This window comes from Salmo salar, chromosome 11 (genome assembly GCF_965601325.2).
Source record: "Salmo salar chromosome 11, fSalSal1, whole genome shotgun sequence".
In the NCBI taxonomy this organism is placed as follows: Eukaryota; Metazoa; Chordata; class Actinopteri; order Salmoniformes; family Salmonidae; genus Salmo; species Salmo salar.
The window spans coordinates 34,648,689-34,666,236 of NC_138301.1; the positions used below are offsets into that span (position 1 = coordinate 34,648,689).

At 46.1% G+C, this 17,548-nt stretch overlaps 1 protein-coding gene across 4 annotated transcripts; it reads left to right on the forward strand.

Moving 5' to 3' along the window:
- The first annotated feature begins 288 nt into the window (after nt 1-288).
- On the forward strand, nt 289-17,319 carry LOC106562531 (E3 ubiquitin-protein ligase TRIM47). Of its 4 annotated transcripts, none has more exons than XM_082957886.1 (8): nt 289-415; nt 932-1,001; nt 2,872-2,966; nt 3,266-3,325; nt 3,463-3,949; nt 4,089-4,479; nt 10,462-12,062; nt 14,849-17,319. In XM_082957886.1, the coding sequence occupies exons 3-6, from the start codon at nt 2,929-2,931 to the stop codon at nt 4,290-4,292; spliced, it is 789 nt and encodes a 262-aa protein (XP_082814012.1). In that variant the 5' UTR covers nt 289-415; nt 932-1,001; nt 2,872-2,928; the 3' UTR covers nt 4,293-4,479; nt 10,462-12,062; nt 14,849-17,319. The 4 variants fall into 4 exon arrangements, with proteins under 4 accessions (XP_082814012.1, XP_082814013.1, XP_013982940.3 ...); XM_082957887.1 differs by having other exon boundaries at nt 15,214-17,319; XM_014127465.3 differs by having other exon boundaries at nt 10,462-10,817; nt 15,214-15,406.
- Nucleotides 17,320-17,548: the final 229 nt, after the last annotated feature.

Below are 17,548 nucleotides of genomic sequence, written 5' to 3' on the forward strand. Positions count from 1 at the left end.
CTCAACACTGTATGTTAGTGCTGCCTGCTGGTCAGTAGAAGACACAGCAGTCTTTATCACACCAGTCAACTGTGTGGACTGAAGCTTTGTGAGAAATGTGTCAAATATAATATAATAATATATATTTCAATACATAAATATTAAGTCATTTATAATAAGCAATCTGACTGTCAATTATTAATTTAAAAGTTTTCTTAAAACTATCTAAAATCACACATTTTCAAAAATGATTCAGCGTTTAGCCACTAGATAAAGGCATTGTACTACAATAGGTCAACCCAGCAGTAGAGCAGTTTTCAGAATGCAGTTTGGTCTCTTTAGCTGTCATACTGAAACTAAAAGTAAAAGTTACATCACACACCATTTTAGAGGACGCACAGTTCGATACTCCTGTTCCAATTGTTTGCAAAGATTGGTAAGTCAGATGCAATAATCGCATTTCATGTTTTGTTCATAATTTAAAGTGTTATAGAAACACTTATTATTACTTTATTCCATGAAACAGTGTAACCACTGTTAGACTACAGTGTTGGCCTAGGTTATGTAACATGTTACATATTTGATTGTTCTAATAAAGTTCTGGTTAAAAATACCCCTGAAATGTTGAATTAGTTTACCTGATGTACTGTGTAAAGTGACTATGAATGACACACAGTACATTTTGGCTGTATTCTGTAGTTTTCGGGAGAGTAAGGAGGTTTCAGTATAGGTCTCTCACTAGGCCTGAATTGTATGGGGAAACACATATTTCTAAGGAGGTTACATGTAACACCACTTACAAATAGTTCAAAATGGCAATGATATATCTGTAGAAGTAAAGAAATAAAAAAAATACCATTCTTGAACGTTTTAATTAAATGTTTTACTTTAAGCAACTAGCCAGCTTCCGCATACATCCTCTTCCTGTTTGACATTGGGTTCTCTTTTGCAGGGAGGTTGAAAAAATGAACACAGGGCCTGCAGTTGTTCACATCACTACAACAGATGATTTATGTGATCAGGTAAGAAGGCAGGGTTCCTCTTTAAACAAACTACAACTTATAAAGGCTTTATATAACATACATAAAGTCTTTAAGCACTACATAGATGATTCACAAGTCATCTATGAGCTTATGTCATACTCTATAAAGGGTGAAATAACAGCTAATAGGATCCATTACCAAAGTGACATAACATGTTGTTGATAAAAAACAACTGTGCTTTATAAAGGGTGACATAATGCATGATTACTAAGATACAATGCTGTATGAAACTACTTATAGATAGTCTTATATTGTACTGTACAGTCATGGCCAAAAGTTTTGAGAATGACAGAAATATTATTTTCACAAAATCTGCTGCCTCAGTTTGTATGATGGCAATGTGCATATACTCCAGAATTTTATGAAGAGTGATCAGATGAATTGCAATTAATTGCAAAGTCCCGCTTTGCCATGCAAATGAACTGAATCCCCAAAAAACATTTCCACTGCATTTCAGCCCTGCCACAAAAGGACCAGCTGACATCATGTCAGTTATTCTCTCGTTAACACAGGTGTGAGTGTTGACGAGGACAAGGCTGGAGATCACTCTGTCATGCTGATTGAGTTCGAATAACAGACTGGAAGCATCAAAAGGAGGGTGGTGCTTGGAATCATTGCTCTTCCTCTGTCAACCATGGTTACCTGCAAGGAAACACGTGCCGTCATCATTGCTTTGCACAAAAAGGGCTTCACAGGCAAGGATATTGCTGCCAGTAAGATTGCACCTAAATCAACCATTTATCGGATCATCAAGAACTTCAAGGAGAGCGGTTCAATTGTTTTGAGGAAGGCTTCAAGGGCGCCCAAGAAAGTCCAGCCAGCGCCAGGACCGTCTCCTAAAGTTGATTCAGCTGCGGGATCGGGGCACCACCAGTACCGAGCTTGCTCAGGAATGGCAGCAGGCTAGTGTGAGTGCATCTGCACGAACAGTGAGGCGAAGACTTTTGGAGGATGGCCTGGTGTCAAGAAGGGCAGCAAAGAAGCCACTTCTCTCCAGGAAAAACATCAGGGACAGACTGATATTCTGCAAAAGGTACAGGGATTGGACTGCTGAGGATTGGGGTAAAATCATTTTCTCTGATGATTCCCCTTTCAGATTGTTTGGGGCATCCGGAAAAAAGCTTGTCCGGAGAAGACAAGGTGAGCGCTACCATCAGTCCTGTGTCATGCCAACAGTAAAGCATCCTGAGACCATTCATGTGTGGGGTTGCTTCTCAGCCAAGGGAGTGGGCTCACTCACAATTTTGCCTAAGAACACAGCCATGAATAAAGAATGGTACTAACACATCCTCCGAGAGCAACTTCTCCCAGTTTGGTGACGAACAATGCCTTTTCCAGCATGATGGAGCACCTTGCCATAAGGCAAAAGTGATAACTAAGTGGCTCGGAGAACAAAATATCCATATTTTGGGTCCATGGCCAGGAAACTCGCCAGACCTTAATCCCATTGAGAACTTGTGGTCAATCCTCAGAGGCAGGTGGACAAACAAAAACCCACAAATTCTGACAAACTCCAAGCATTGATTATGCAAGAATGGGCTGCCATCAGTCAGGATGTGGCCCAGAAGTTAATTGACAGCATGCCAGGGCGAATTGCAGAGGTCTTGAAAAAGAAGGGTCAACACTGCAAATATTGCCTCTTTGCATCAACTTCATGTAATTGTCAATAAAAGCCTTTGACACTTATGAAATGCTTGTAATTATACTTCAGTATTCCATAGTAACATCTGACAAAAATATCTAAACGCACTGAAGCAGCAAACTTTGTGGAAATTAAAATTTGTGTAATTCTCAAAACCTTTGGCCACGACTGTATATATAGACATAACTGTTTATGTTTACTGGCTAGGTTTTCTGAGTGAGATCTGTCTGAGCAGTCCTGAGTCTAAATCAGACATTAGACTGTATGGAGCCTGAGGGAGACCCTGAAGTCATGAGCAGGAGGTGAGTCAGAGAGAGGGGGAGTCTGATGTTGAAGGTGATCAGAATGGCTGTGTATTTATTGGCGTTTACCTTGCCTTCTAAGGGGTTGAGTGGACCTTATCACATGCCAGGAAAATGCACCCTACACCATAACAGAGCCGCCATAGCCCTCATTTACTCAAGTGTTTCCTTTATTTTGGCGGTTTACTGTATTTCACGTTTGATGAATGTGTTTAGTTTCATCTGCTTTCACTTTAAGACAACACAGAAGATAATGTGATGATATCATTACAGATAACTATCATTTGTATGAATTGCAGAGCCAAGCGGGAGAGAATGGAGTCTCCTGCTCCCAGCTGTCTCTCTATGAATAGTGCCAGGTCAATGGAGCCACCCTTTGACTTTAAAAAATAAACCTTGACCCCTGATCTGAGGTGAGTGTTGAAATGAGTAGCTTAATTATAATTTTTTTAAACACCCCACTCTCTCTCTCTCTCTCTCTCTTTCTCTTTCTCAGTGCCAGTCTGCTGACTGAGGATCTGTTCAGATGCTCTGTGTGTTCAGAGGTGCTGAGGGACCCGGTCTCCATTCCCTGTGGACACAGTTACTGCATGCAGTGCATCAGCACATACTGGGTCCAGCCCGGCCCTGCAGGAGACTATGTGTGTCTCCAGTGCAGTAAGAGATCCAGAGTCCGGCCTGTACTCTGCACTAACACAGCCTTGGCCAGGTTGCTCCAGGGGCTCCAGCAGGCAGGCTTCAGTCCTGCCCTCCCTGCTCTGGGCTACGCTGGGCCTGGGGACGTGGCCTGTGATATCTGCTCTGGACAGAAGCTCAGAGCGGTGAAGTCCTGTCTGACCTGCACTGTCTCCTACTGTGAGAGCCACGTCAGGCAGCACTACACTGTCCCAGCACTGCAGAGACACACCCTGGTTGAGATCACTGGGGACGGGGGACACAAAGGCCACCAAGGCAATGCTGGACAGACAGAGAGCATCAAAGAGGTGCTGTCATTAGCAATACACTATGTGAAATGACTACAAACACTTATCTACAAGCACTTATAACATTATTAGAATGAGATGAACTGAACTGTGAATGTGTTATATTACCCGAACTGTGTGTTTCATGTTTTCTCTTAAGGAGGAGACTATGGGGACTGAGGAGGAGGAGAAGGAGAGGGAGAGTGTCTCTAAAAAGGTGATGGAAGTTAAAGAGGAGGAAGAAGATTCTGATGAGGGACTTTCTGATCTGAAGAAGAACCCTAAAACTAAAAATCTGATCTCTGAACTGAAGAACATCTCTAAGTTAAACTCTGACTTGGAGCAGGAGAACTCTAATCTTTAACATGATGTTCGTGAACTCAGTAAGGAGAATGCTGCGTTAAAACAAGCGGCAACATTTGAGAAAGAACTGATGGACATCAGAAGTGCTGACATGAATAAGATCATAGCTACTCTCACCTCAGACCCACAGCAACAGAGAGAGGCTGAGTATGTGAGAAGAAACCTGAAGAATATGACCATGGACTATGGTTAGTATGACAATAATGACTCCTTAAAGTGACAGTTTAGATTCTTTAAGGTAGTACTAGGTTATTAGATAGTATTGTTAACAGGTTCATATGAATGATCGTTCAACACTCATGGTGTTATGACTGGTTTCATAATGATTTTATAAATGTCTTAAGTATACCCCATTCAAGTAAAGTGTTACCTTTTACATTTACATTTATATTTAAGTCATTTAGCAGACGCTCTTATCCAGAGCGACTTACAAATTGGTGCATTCACCTTATGATATCCAGTGGAACAACCACTTTACAATAGTGCATCTAAATCTTTTAGGGGGGGGGTTAGAAGGATTACTTTATCCTATCCTAGGTATTCCTTAAAGAGGTGGGGTTTCAGGTGTCTCCGGAAGGTGGTGATTGACTCCGCTGTCCTGGCGTCGTGAGGGAGCTTGTTCCACCATAGGGGTGCCAGAGCAGCGAACAGTTTTGACTGGGCTGAGCGGGAACTGTGCTTCCTCAGAGGTAGGGAGGCGAGCAGGCCAGAGGTGGATGAACGCAGTGCCCTTGTTTGGGTGTAGGGCCTGATCAGAGCCTGAAGGTACGGAGGTGCCGTTCCCCTCACAATTCCGTAGGCAAGCACCATGGTCTTGTAGCGGATGCGAGCTTCAACTGGAAGCCAGTGGAGAGAGCGGAGGAGCGGGGTGACGTGAGAGAACTTGGGAAGGTTGAACACCAGACGGGCTGCGGCGTTCTGCACGAGTTGTAGGGGTTTAATGGCACAGGCAGGGAGCCAGCCAACAGCGAGTTGCAGTAATCCAGACGGGAGATGACAAGTGCCTGGATTAGGACCTGCGCCGCTTCCTGTGTGAGGCAGGGTCGTACTCTACGAATGTTGTAGAGCATGAACCTACAGGATCGGGTCACCGCCTTGATGTTAGTGGAGAACGACAGGGTGTTGTCCAGGGTCACGCCAAGGTTCTTAGCACTCTGGGAGGAGGACACAATGGAGTTGTCAACCGTGATGGCGAGATCATGGAACGGGCAGTCCTTCCCCGGGAGGAAGAGCAGCTCCGTCTTGCCGAGGTTCAGCTTGAGGTGGTGATCCGTCATCCACACTGATATGTCTGCCAGACATGCAGAGATGCGATTCGACACCTGGTTGTCAGAAGGGGGAAAGGAGAAGATTAATTGTGTGTTGTCTGCATAGCAATAATAGGAGAGACCATGTGAGGATATGACAGAGCCAAGTGACTTGGTGTATAGCGAGAATAGGAGAGGGCCTAGGACAGAGCCCTGGGGGACACCAGTGGTGAGAGCACGTGGTGCGGAGACAGATTCTCGCCACGCCACCTGGTAGGAGCGACCTGTCAGGTAGGACGCAATCCAGTCCAAGCATGGGCCGCGCCGGAGATGCCCAACTCGGAGAGGGTGGAGAGGAGGATCTGATGGTTCACAGTATCAAAGGCAGCAGATAGGTCTAGAAGGATGAGAGTAGAGGAGAGAGAGTTAGCTTTAGCAGTGCGGAGAGCCTCCGTGACACAGAGAAGAGCAGTCTCAGTTGAATGACCAGTCTTGAAACCTGACTGATTTGGATCAAGAAGGTCATTCTGAGAGAGATAGCAGGAGAGCTGGCCAAGGACGGCACGTTCAAGAGTTTTGGAGAGAAAAGAAAGAAGGGATACTGGTCTGTAGTTGTTGACATCGGCGGGATCGAGTGTAGGTTTTTCAGAAGGGGTGCAACTCTCGCGCTCTTGAAGACGGAAGGGACGTAGCCAGCGGTTAAGGATGAGTTGATGAGCGAGGTGAGGTAAGGGAGAAGGTCTCCAGAAATGGTCTGGAGAAGAGAGGAGGGGATAGGGTCAAGCGGGCAGGTTGTTGGGCGGCCGGCCGTCACAAGACGCGAGATTTCATCTGGAGAGAGAGGGGAGAAAGAGGTCAAAGCACAGGGTAGGGCAGTGTGAGCAGGACCAGCGGTATCATTTGACTTAGCAAATGAGGATCGGATGTCGTCGACCTTCTTTTCAAAATTCTTTTCAAACGTCAAGCTCATTGATGAACTCTCCAAGGGAACCTGGAGGGCGATAAATGATAAGTGTTAACTTCTCTAGGGCCGGCGGGACGAAATCGTCCCACCTACGTAACAGCCAGTGGAATCCTGTGGCGCGTTATTCAAATACCTTAGAAATGCTATTACTTCAATTTCTCAAACATATTACTATTTTACACCATTTTAAAGACAAGACTCTCGTTAATCTAACCACACTGTCCGATTTCAAAAAGGCTTTACAACGAAAGCAAAACATTCGATTATGTCAGCAGAGTACCCAGCCAGAAATAATCAGACACCCATTTTTCAAGCTAGCATATAATGTCACAAAAACCCAGAAGACAGCTAAATGCAGCACTAACCTTTGATGATCTTCATCCGATGACACACCTAGGACATTATGTTATACAATACATGCATGTTTTGTTCAATCAAGTTCATATTTATATCAAAAACCAGCTTTTTACATTAGCATGTGACGTTCAGAACTAGCATACCCCCCGCAAACTTCCGGTGAATTTACTAAATTACTCACGATAAACGTTCACAAAAAGCATAACAATTATTTTAAGAATTATAGATACAGAACTCCTCTATGCACTCAATATGTCCGATTTTAAAATAGCTTTTCGGTGAAAGCACATTTTGCAATATTCTAAGTAGATAGCCCGGCATCACAGGGCTAGTTATTTAGACACCCAGCAAGTTTAGCACTCACCAAAGTCAGATTTACTATAAGAAAAATGTTATTACCTTTGGTGTTCTTCGTCAGAATGCACTCCCAGGACTTCTACTTCAATAACAAATGTTGGTTTGGTCCCAAATAATCCATTGTTATATCCAAATAGCGGCGTTTTGTTCGTGCGTTCAAGACACTATACGAAAGGGTAAAGAAGGGTGACGAGAATGGCGCATTTCGTGACAAAAAAATTCTAAATATTCCATTACCGTACTTCGAAGCATGTCAACCGCTGTTTAAAATCCATTTTTATGGCATTTTTCTCGTAAAAAAGCGATAATATTCCGACCGGGAATCTGCATTTAGGTAAACAGACGAAAGAAAATAAAGCATGGGGTCGACTCGGGCACGCGCCTAAGCCTATTGTCCTCTGATCGGCCACTTGCCAAAAGCGATAATGTGTTTCAGCCTGGGGCTGCCTCGATATCATTCAGCTTTTTCCCGGGCTCTGAGAGCCTATGGGAGCCGTAGGAAGTGTCACGTTACAGCAAAGATCCTCAGTCTTCAATAAAAAGAGCCAAGATGAACAACAACTTGTCAGACAGGCCACTCCCTGTTCAGAATCCTCTCAGGTTTTTGCCTGCCATATGAGTTCTGTTATACTCACAGACACCATTCAAACAGTTTTACAAACTTTAGGGTGTTTTCTATCCAAAGCCAATAATTATATGCATATTCTAGTTACTGGGCAGAAGTAGTAACCAGATTAAATCGGGTACGTTTTTTATCCGGCCGTGTCAATACTGCCCCCTACCCCCAACAGGTTAAGCTTGAAAGGGCTGGTAACTGTGACAGCATGGAATTGAAAGGAGGCGATAGACAGATGGGTCAGGGGAGAAAGAGAGAATGTCCACTTGGGAGAGATGAGGATTCCAGTGCCACCACCCCACTGGCCAGATGCTCTCGGGGTATGCGAGAACACGTGGGCAGACGAGGAGAGAGCAGTAGGAGTAGCAGTGTTATCTGTGGTAATCCATGTTTCCGTCAGCGCCAAGAAGTCGAGGGACTGGAGGGTAGCATAGGCTGAGATGAACTCTGCCTTGTTGGCCTTAGACCGGCAGTTCCAGAGGCTGCCGGAGACCTGGAACTCCACGTGGATCGTGCGCGCTGGGACCACCAGGTTAGAGTGGCAGCGGCCACGCGATGTGAAGTGTTTGTATGGCCTGTGCAGAGGGGAGAGAACAGGGATAGACAGACACATAGTTGACAGGCTGCAGAAGAGGCTACGCTAATGCAAAGGAGATTGGAATGACAAGTGGACTACACGTCTCGAATGTTCAGAAAGTTAAGCTTACGTTGCAAAAATCTTATTGACTAAAATGATTAAAATGATACAGTACTGCTGGCTGGTGAAATAGGCTAGCTAGCAGTGGCTGCGTTGTTGACTTTGTTTGAAAGTGTAGCTGGCTAGGTAACCTCGATAGTTTCAGTACTACACCTTATCATGATACAAAGCCAACTATGTAGCTAGCTAACATAACACTAATCAAGACGTTCCTTTGTAATGTATTTAGTTTCTATAATGCTGCTCGTCGGTAATAGTTGGCTAGGTTTGGAAATGGCATCGCGGGGGATGAAAATAGCTGGCTAGCTATCCTCGATAATTACTCTAAACTACACAATTATCAAACTATGACAAAGACAACTTATTGACTAAAATGACTAAAATGATACAGTACTGCTGGCAGGTGAAGTAGGCTAGCTAGCAGTGGCTGCGTTGTTGACTTTGTTTGAAAGTGTAGCTGGCTAGGTAACCTCGATAGTTTCAGTGCTACACCTTATCATGATACAAAGGCAACTATGTAGCTAGCTAATACTAGCTAACCTGGCTAGCTAACCTTGATAATTACTCTAAACTACACAATTATCTTAGATACAAAGACAGCAAAGACAACTATGTAGCTAGCTAACACTACACTAATCAAATCGTTCCGTTGTAATGTATTAGTTTCTACAGTGCTGCTAGTCGGTAGAAGTTGGCTAGCTAGCAGTGTTGACTAAGTAGGAGAACGGTGGCGCGGCGGACGAAAATAGCTGGCTAGCTAACCTCGATAATTACTCTAAACTACACAATTATCTTTGATACAAAGACAGCTAAGTAGCTAGCTAAAAAAAATTGCTCAGATCAAACAAATCAAACCGTTGTAATGTAATGAGATGTAATATTACCTGCGGAGCGAAGTGCAGCACGACTACTCGCTCCAAACCCGTCCATCATTATATTTTAGATCTTGAAACAATCAGAAAATAATTTTGCCAGTTAGACTCAACAGTCCTGTATGTTACTCTTCAGTTAGACTCAACAGTCCTGTATGTTACTCCTCAGTTAAGACTCAACAGTCCTGTATGTTACTCCTCAGTTAGACTCAACAGTTCTGTATGTTACTCCTCAGTTGGACTCAACAGTTCTGTATGTTATTCTGCAGTTAGACTCAACAGTCCTGTATGTTACTCCTCAGTTAGACTCAACAGTCCTGTATGTTACTCTTCAGTTAGACTCAACAGTCCTGTATGTTAGTCCTCAGTTAGACTCAACAGTCCTGTATGTTACTCCTCAGTTAGACTCAGCAGTCCTGTATGTTACTCTTCAGTTAGACTCAACAGTCCTGAATGTTACTCCTCAGTTAGACTCAACAGTCCTGTATGTTACTCCTCAGACTCAACAGTCATGTATGTTACTCCTCAGTTAGTTTCAACAGTTCTGTATGTTATTCTGGAGTTAGACTCAACAGTCCTGTATGTTACTCCTCAGTTAGACTCAACAGTCCTGTATGTTACTCCTCAGTTAGTTTCAACAGTTCTGTATGTTATTCTGGAGTTAGACTCAACAGTCCTGTATGTTACTCTTCAGTTAGACTCAACAGTCCTGTATGTTACTCCTCAGTTAGACTCAACAGTCCTGTATGTTACTCTTCAGTTAGACTCAACAGTCCTGTATGTTACTCCTCAGTTAGACTCAACAGTCCTGTATGTTACTCTTCAGTTAGACTCAACAGTCCTGTATGTTACTCTTCAGTTAGACTCAACAGTCCTGTATGTTAACTCCATCTAGAGCGCTACATGAATACACTATAACAATAGTTTAGATGTCAGACTATTCACAAAATAGCCATATGTCAGAGAATAATGTATTATACAGTCAAATGCATTTTCCCAGATTTGTTATATATCCACTGATATTTTCTAATTCTAATGAAGTGTGTGTTTCTCTCCACAGTGGATGTGACTCTAGATCCTGATACAGCACATCCCCAACTAATCCTGTCTGAAGACAGGAAACAAGTTATATTTGGAGATGTATGGCAGGATCTCCCTGACAACCCAGAGAGGTTTGATATCTCTGTCTGTGTCATGGGAAAGGAGGGTTTCTCCTCAGGGAGATTCTACTATGAGGTGCAGGTGAAGGGGAAGACTGGCTGGTCTTTAGGAGTGGCCACGAAGTCCATCAACATGAAGGGGACGATTTACCTGAATCCTGAGGATGGATACTGGACTGTGATGCTGAGGAATGGACAGTACTGGGCTGGCGCTGTCCCCACTGTCCCCATCTTCCTTAGAGAGGAGCTCCAAAAGGTGGGGGTGTTTGTGGATTATAAGGAGGGTAAGGTCTCCTTCTACAATGTGGAGGCCAGGTCTCATATCTACTCTTTCACTGGCTACACCTTCACTGAGAAACTCTATCCATTCTTCAGCCCTGGTAATAATTACACTGGTAGAAACTCATCCCCACTGGTCATCACTCCTGTAGATGTCACGACTACTGCCGAGGGTGGTTCCTCTCCCTGTTCAGGTGGCGCTCGGCGGTCGTCGTCACCGGCCTACTAGCTGCCATCGATCCCCTTTTCGTTTTTCTGTTAGTCATGTCTTTATTAGTTGCACCTGTGTTCATTTAGGTAATTAGTGGTGTTATTTAAGCCCGCCTCTCCACCTGTTCTGTGTGCGGGCTTGTTATGTGTTTTCACTGTGTTCGTGTTGTGAATCGTGTTGTTGGACTTTGGGTTTGTGATGATGGAGAGGATGGATCGATGGGAAGGAGTGGTCTCCTCCCTTCACCTCCGGCTCACCCGACGAGTCCACCTCCTTCACTCCCTTCCCCGTCTGGATCTGGGGCACTGCGTCTTACGCCTCCGAGGGAGTATGATGGAGCAGCGGCAGGGTGCCAGGGATTTCTATTACAACTAGAGTTATACCTGGCGACCGCGAGGCCGACTCCCTCGGGGGAGGAGAGTGTGAGCCTCCTCATCTCCTGCCTGACGGGTCGAGCATTGGAGTGGGCCAACGCTGTTTGGAATGGACCAGACTCACTGAGGAATAACTACTCTGAGTTCACCCGCCGTTTCAGGGCCGTATTCGATCACCCCCCCAGAAGGACGAGCGGTGGGTGAACGACTGTTTCACCTCAGACAGGAGATGAGGAGCACGCAAGACTTTGCCCTAGAGTTCCGGACCTTGGCTGCTGGGGCTGGGTGGAACGACAGGGCCCTAATGGACCACTACAGGTGTAGCCTCCAGGAGGACGTCCGCAGGGAGCTAGCGTGTCGGGATACTACACTCTCCCTGGATGAACTCATCGACATGTCTATACGAATGGAAAATCTGCTGGCTGCCCGCGGGCGTTCAGAAAGGGTCCTGTCAGTTCCATCTCCTAGCCTGCCTGTGCCCATTCCTATGGAGCTAGGGGGAACCGCGTCAAGGGGAACCGGAGGAGGGTGCCCCTCCTGCACCAATTGTGGTCGAGGAGGACACATGGCCGACCGGTGCTGGGGGGGTCCCTCTGGGAGTCGAGAAGGCAGGCAGAACACTCCTCGTTCATCCCAGGTGAGTCAGCACCACGGGGGGCCAGTACAAAAATGCATGAAATGAAATGTATGAAATGTATGCATTCACTACTGTAAGTCGCTCTGGATAAGAGCGTCTGCTAAATGACTCAAATGTAAATGTAAATGTAATCCTCTGTTGGTCACGTGTTTGTCTTAATTCTTTTTCTTGATTTTGCTCCCTTTTCCCAGCATAAGGCGCTAGTCGATTCAGGTGCAGCTGGGAACTTTATGGATAGCGGACTCGCCCTTAAGTTGGGAATTCCGCTGGTACCGTTAGATTCCCCTTTCCCCGTGCACTCCTTAGATAGCCGACCATTAGGGTCAGGGATGGTCAGGGAGGCCACAGTGCCACTGGACATGGTAACGCAGGGGAATCATAAGGAACAAATTAGTTTCTTTCTTATCGATTCACCTGCATTTCCAGTGGTGCTGGGGGTGCCTTGGCTAGCCAGTCACAATCCCAAGATTTTGTGGAAACAGGGGATTCTCCAGGGATGGTCAGAGGAGTGTTCAGGTAGGTGTCTGGGTGTTTCCATCGGTGCCACGTCGGTGGAGAGTCCAGACCAGGTTTCCACTGTGCGCATTCCCCCTGAGTATGCCGATTTGGCTCTCGCCTTCTGTAAGAAGAAGGCGACTAAATTACCACCTCATCGACAGGGGGATTGTGCGATAGATCTCCAGGGTAACGCTGTGCTTCTGAAGAGTCACGTGTACCCATTGTCCCAGGAGGAGACGTTGGCTATGGAGACATATGTCACGGAATCTCTGAGACAGGGGTACATTCGGCCCTCCATTTCACCCGTCTCCTCGAGTTTCTTTTTCATGAAGAAAAAGGGGGGAGGTTTGCGTCCGTGCATTGATTATAGAGGTCTCAATTCCATTACAGTGGGGTTCAGTTATCCGCTACCTCTCATTGCTACGGCGGTGGAATCATTTCACGGAGCACGTTTTTTCACGAAACTGGATCTCAGGAACGCGTATAATCTGGTGCGTATTCGGAAGGGAGACGAGTGGAAAACCGCATTTAGTACCACATCGGGCCACTATGAGTACCTCGTCATGCCGTATGGGTTGAAGAATGCTCCAGCCATCTTTCAATCTTTTGTCGATGAGATTCTCAGGGACCTGCACAGGCAGGGAGTGATTGTGTATATCGACGATATCTTGATTTACTCCTCCACACGCGCTGAGCATGTGTCTCTAGTACGCAAGGTGCTTGGTAGACTGCTGGAGCATGATCTACACGTCAAGGCTGAGAAGTGTGAGTTCTTCAAAAGAGCCGTCTCCTTCCTGGGTTATCGCATTTCCACCTCAGGGATGGTGATGGAGTGTGACCGCGTTAATGCCGTGCGTAATTGGCCGACTCCAACCACGGTGAAGGAAGTGCAGCGGTTTTTGGGTTTTGCCAATTACTACCGGAGGTTTATCCGGGGTTTTGGCCAGGTGGCGGCTCCCATTACCTCAATATTGAAGGGGGGACCGGTGCGTTTACAGTGGTCAACAGAGGCGGACAGAGCCTTCAACCAGTTGAAGGCGCTGTTCACTGATGCGCCCGTGTTGGCGCACCCGGACCCCTCTTTGCCGTTCATAGTGGAGGTGGACGCATCCGAGGCTGGGGTGGGTGCTGTTCTATCACAGCGCTCGGGTGCGCCACCGAAACTCCGCCCCTGCGCTTTCTTCTCTAGGAAGCTCAGTCTGGCGGAGCGGAACTATGATGTGGGGGACCGTGAGTTGTTAGCTGTGGTCAAGGCTCTGACCGTGTGGAGACATTGGCTTGAGGGGGCTAGACACCCTTTTCTCATCTGGACTGACCACCGGAACCTGGGGTATATCCGGGCAGCCCGGAGACTGAATCCGCGTCAGGCACGGTGGGCCATGTTTTTCACCCGATTTCAGTTCAGGATTTCATATAGACCAGGCTCCATGAACACCAAGGCTGACGCACTGTCCCGCCTCTATGACACTGAGGATAGACCCATCGATCCTACTCTCATCCTTCCAGCTTCTAAGCTGGTAGCACCAGTGGTATGGCAGGTGGACACGGACATTGAGCGGGCGTTGCAGATAGAGCCTGCGCCTTCTAATTGTCCTACAGGTCGTAAGTATGTTCCGCTTGGTGTCCGTGATCAATTGATTCGATGGGCTCATACGCTACCCTCGTCTGGTCATCCTGGGGTGGCGAGGACAGTGCAAGGCCTTAGGGGGAGGTACTGGTGGCCCACCTTGGCTAAGGACGTGAGGTTTTATGTCTCTTCCTGTTCGGTATGCGCCCAGAGCAAGGCTCCTAGGCACCTTCCTAGAGGGAAGTTACAACCCCTCCCCGTTCCACAAAGGCCGTGGTCTCACCTGTCGGTGGACTTTCTTACCGATCTTCCACCATCTCAGGGGAATACCACGGTTCTGGTAGTTGTGGATCGGTTTTCTAAGTCCTGTCGTCTCCTCCCGTTGCCCGGTCTCCCTACGGCCCTACAGACTGCGGAGGCTCTATTCACCCATGTCTTCCGGCATTACGGGGTGCCGGAGGACATCGTCTCTGATCGGGGTCCCCAGTTCACATCCCGTGTATGGAGGGTGTATATGGAGCGTCTGGGGGTCTCGGTCAGCTTGACCTCCGGTTATCACCCCGAGAGCAATGGGCAGGTGGAGAGAGTGAACCAGGAGATGGTTAGGTTTCTGCAGTCGTACTGCCAGGACCGGCCAGGTAAGTGGTCGAGGTACTTACCATGGGCTGAGTTGGCGCAAAACTCACTCCGCCACTCATCCACTAACATATCGCCTTTCCAGTGTGTGTTAGGCTACCAGCCGGTCCTGGCACCATGGCATCAGAGTCAGACCGAGGCTCCTGCGGTGGAGGATTGGGTGCAGCGCTCCAAGGACACCTGGAGGGCTGTCGAAGAATCCCTGAAGCAAGCCGGAAGACGGCAGAAGAGGAGCGCTGACCGCCACCGCAGTGAGGCTCCCATATTCGCACCAGGAGACAGGGTCTGGCTCTCGACCCGAAACCTGCCCCTCCGCTTGCCCTGCCGGAAGCTGGGTCCGCAGCGTGTTGGGCCCTTCAAAGTCCTGAGGAGAATAAACGAGGTGTGTTATAGATTAAAACTCCCTTCTTATTATCATATTAACCCCTCGTTTCATGTGTCTCTCCTCAGGCCGGTGGTAGCTGGTCCCCTTCAAGAAGGTGAGGTGCCGGAGGTCCCTCCGCCCCCTCTAGACATCAAGGGGTCCCCGGCGTATACAGTACGCACCATTCTGGACTCAAGACGCCGGTTGGGGGGCCTACAGTACCTCGTGGACTGGGAGGGGTACGGTCCGGAGGAGAGGTGCTGGGTGCCGGTGGGGGACATACTGGATCCATCACTATTAGAGGATTTCCATCGTCTCCATCCGGATCGCCCCGCGCCTCGTCCTCCGGGTCGACCCCGAGGCCGGTGTCGGCGCGCTGCGGGAGCCGCGCGTCGGGGGGGCGGACTGTCACGACTACTGCCGAGGGTGGTTCCTCTCCCTGTTCGGGTGGCGCTCGGCGGTCGTCGTCACCGGCCTACTAGCTGCCATCGATCCCCTTTTCGTTTTTCTGTTAGTCATGTCTTTATTAGTTGCACCTGTGTTCATTTAGGTAATTAGTGGTGTTATTTAAGCCCGCCTCTCCACCTGTTCTGTGTGCGGGCTTGTTACGTGTTTTCACTGTGTTTGTGTTGTGAATCGTGTTGTTGGACTTTGGGTTTGTTACGCCCTGTTGTGTTTGGGCATTTTTTCTCTTTTGTGGTACTTATTAAATATATATTGTACCAAACATTTTTCTGCCTCCTGCGCCTGACTCCACACCCACGACGTCCAAGCGTTACAGTAGATGTCACTGACTGGTTTATACTAAACATTGAAATTCTGTTAACTTAACTGATAATGTAATAGCGACCAGATAATGTAATAATTAATTGTAATGTAATACAGATTACATAAATCAGCAGATAATGTATTAACATTTTACATTCATAATGCAATAACTTTTCCTGATAATGTAATCATTCAATTGCAGTTATTAAGAAATCCTTAGGCGCTGACAATTTAGACCCGTTCTTACTTAAGTGTGCTGCACCTATCATTGCTGGTTCAGTGACACATATTTTTAATCTAACATTAAGCACAGGAATTATCCCTAAGGTGTGGAAAGCAGCTTTTGTTCTGCCATTACATAAGGGAGGTGACAGTAGTGATTTGGATAACTATCGACCCATCTCTAGGCTCCCTTGTCTGGCAAAGATCCTAGAATCTATAGTCAACAAACAGTTAGTCTTTTCTTTCTGCTAACAGTATTCTTAGCACCAATCAATCTGGTTTTAGATCTAAACACAGTACCACATCGGCCACTATGCTTGTTGTAAATGATATTGCAAATGCCATAGATGATAGAAAGCACTGTGCTGCGTTGTTTGTAGATTTGTCAAAAGCTTTTGACACTGTAGACCATGCTATCCTTTTGAGTAAGCTGTCATCTATAGGAGTGGGCACTGATGCCTGCCGATGGTTTTATGACTATCTTAAAGATAGAACTCAGGCCGTCATGGTCGACGGGGTCAAGTCTGACTCCTTACAGTTACTTAAAGGGGTCCCTCAGGGTTCAATAATTGACCCACTATTGTTCTCACTTTATATAAACAACATTGGTGATGATGTCAGATATTGTAAATTCCATTTATATGCAGATGACACAGTGATGTACTCTATTGCTCCAACAGCGGACCAAGCTTTAATGCAGTTGGAGTCTGATTTTAGGATACTACAGGGGTCTCTTTTACAGCTTAAACTTTTTTTAAACGCTAAGAAAACAAATGTCATGTTTTTTTCTAGGTCTAAACTCTCAGTTAGAAACACTTTTGTAATCACTAGCTTTGTGAATAAGGTTATTATTTCATTTAACATAGTAAATCACAGTCTCATAATGTAATCCAATAAGACCTACCTGTCCATCTATCTCTGTGGACCATATCATCTTAGTGGATGAGATCCATATTCTTCTTCCTGATATAACATGACATTGGGAAGAATAGAAAACAGTCCAATAAATACAACAGGAAGCCCAGGTCTGTATGCACTGTCATATGTTCAGTAAACCCCTGAAATTAGATTATTACATGACTTACTATAATAATTAAATACTGTCCTGCATGATTATGTTTCTTACTATATTTTAGTTGAATACTTTTTTGGGCTGTTGAACTAGAAGGAGAATTTGCAATAAATAATTTCATTGTACTTCATTCTTGTGTATTTTATTCCTCTTGTGTTACAATTTTAGTATTTGTATATTATTATTATTTATCAGCGTTGTTGGGAAGGGCACATAAGCAAGCGTTTTATAAATTGTTGTTGATAAAAAACAACTGTGCTTTCTAAAGGGTGACCTAATGCATGATTACTAAGTGTTCAGAGGTGCTAAGGGACCCGGTCTCCATTCCCTGTGGACACAGTTACTGCAGCACGTATTGG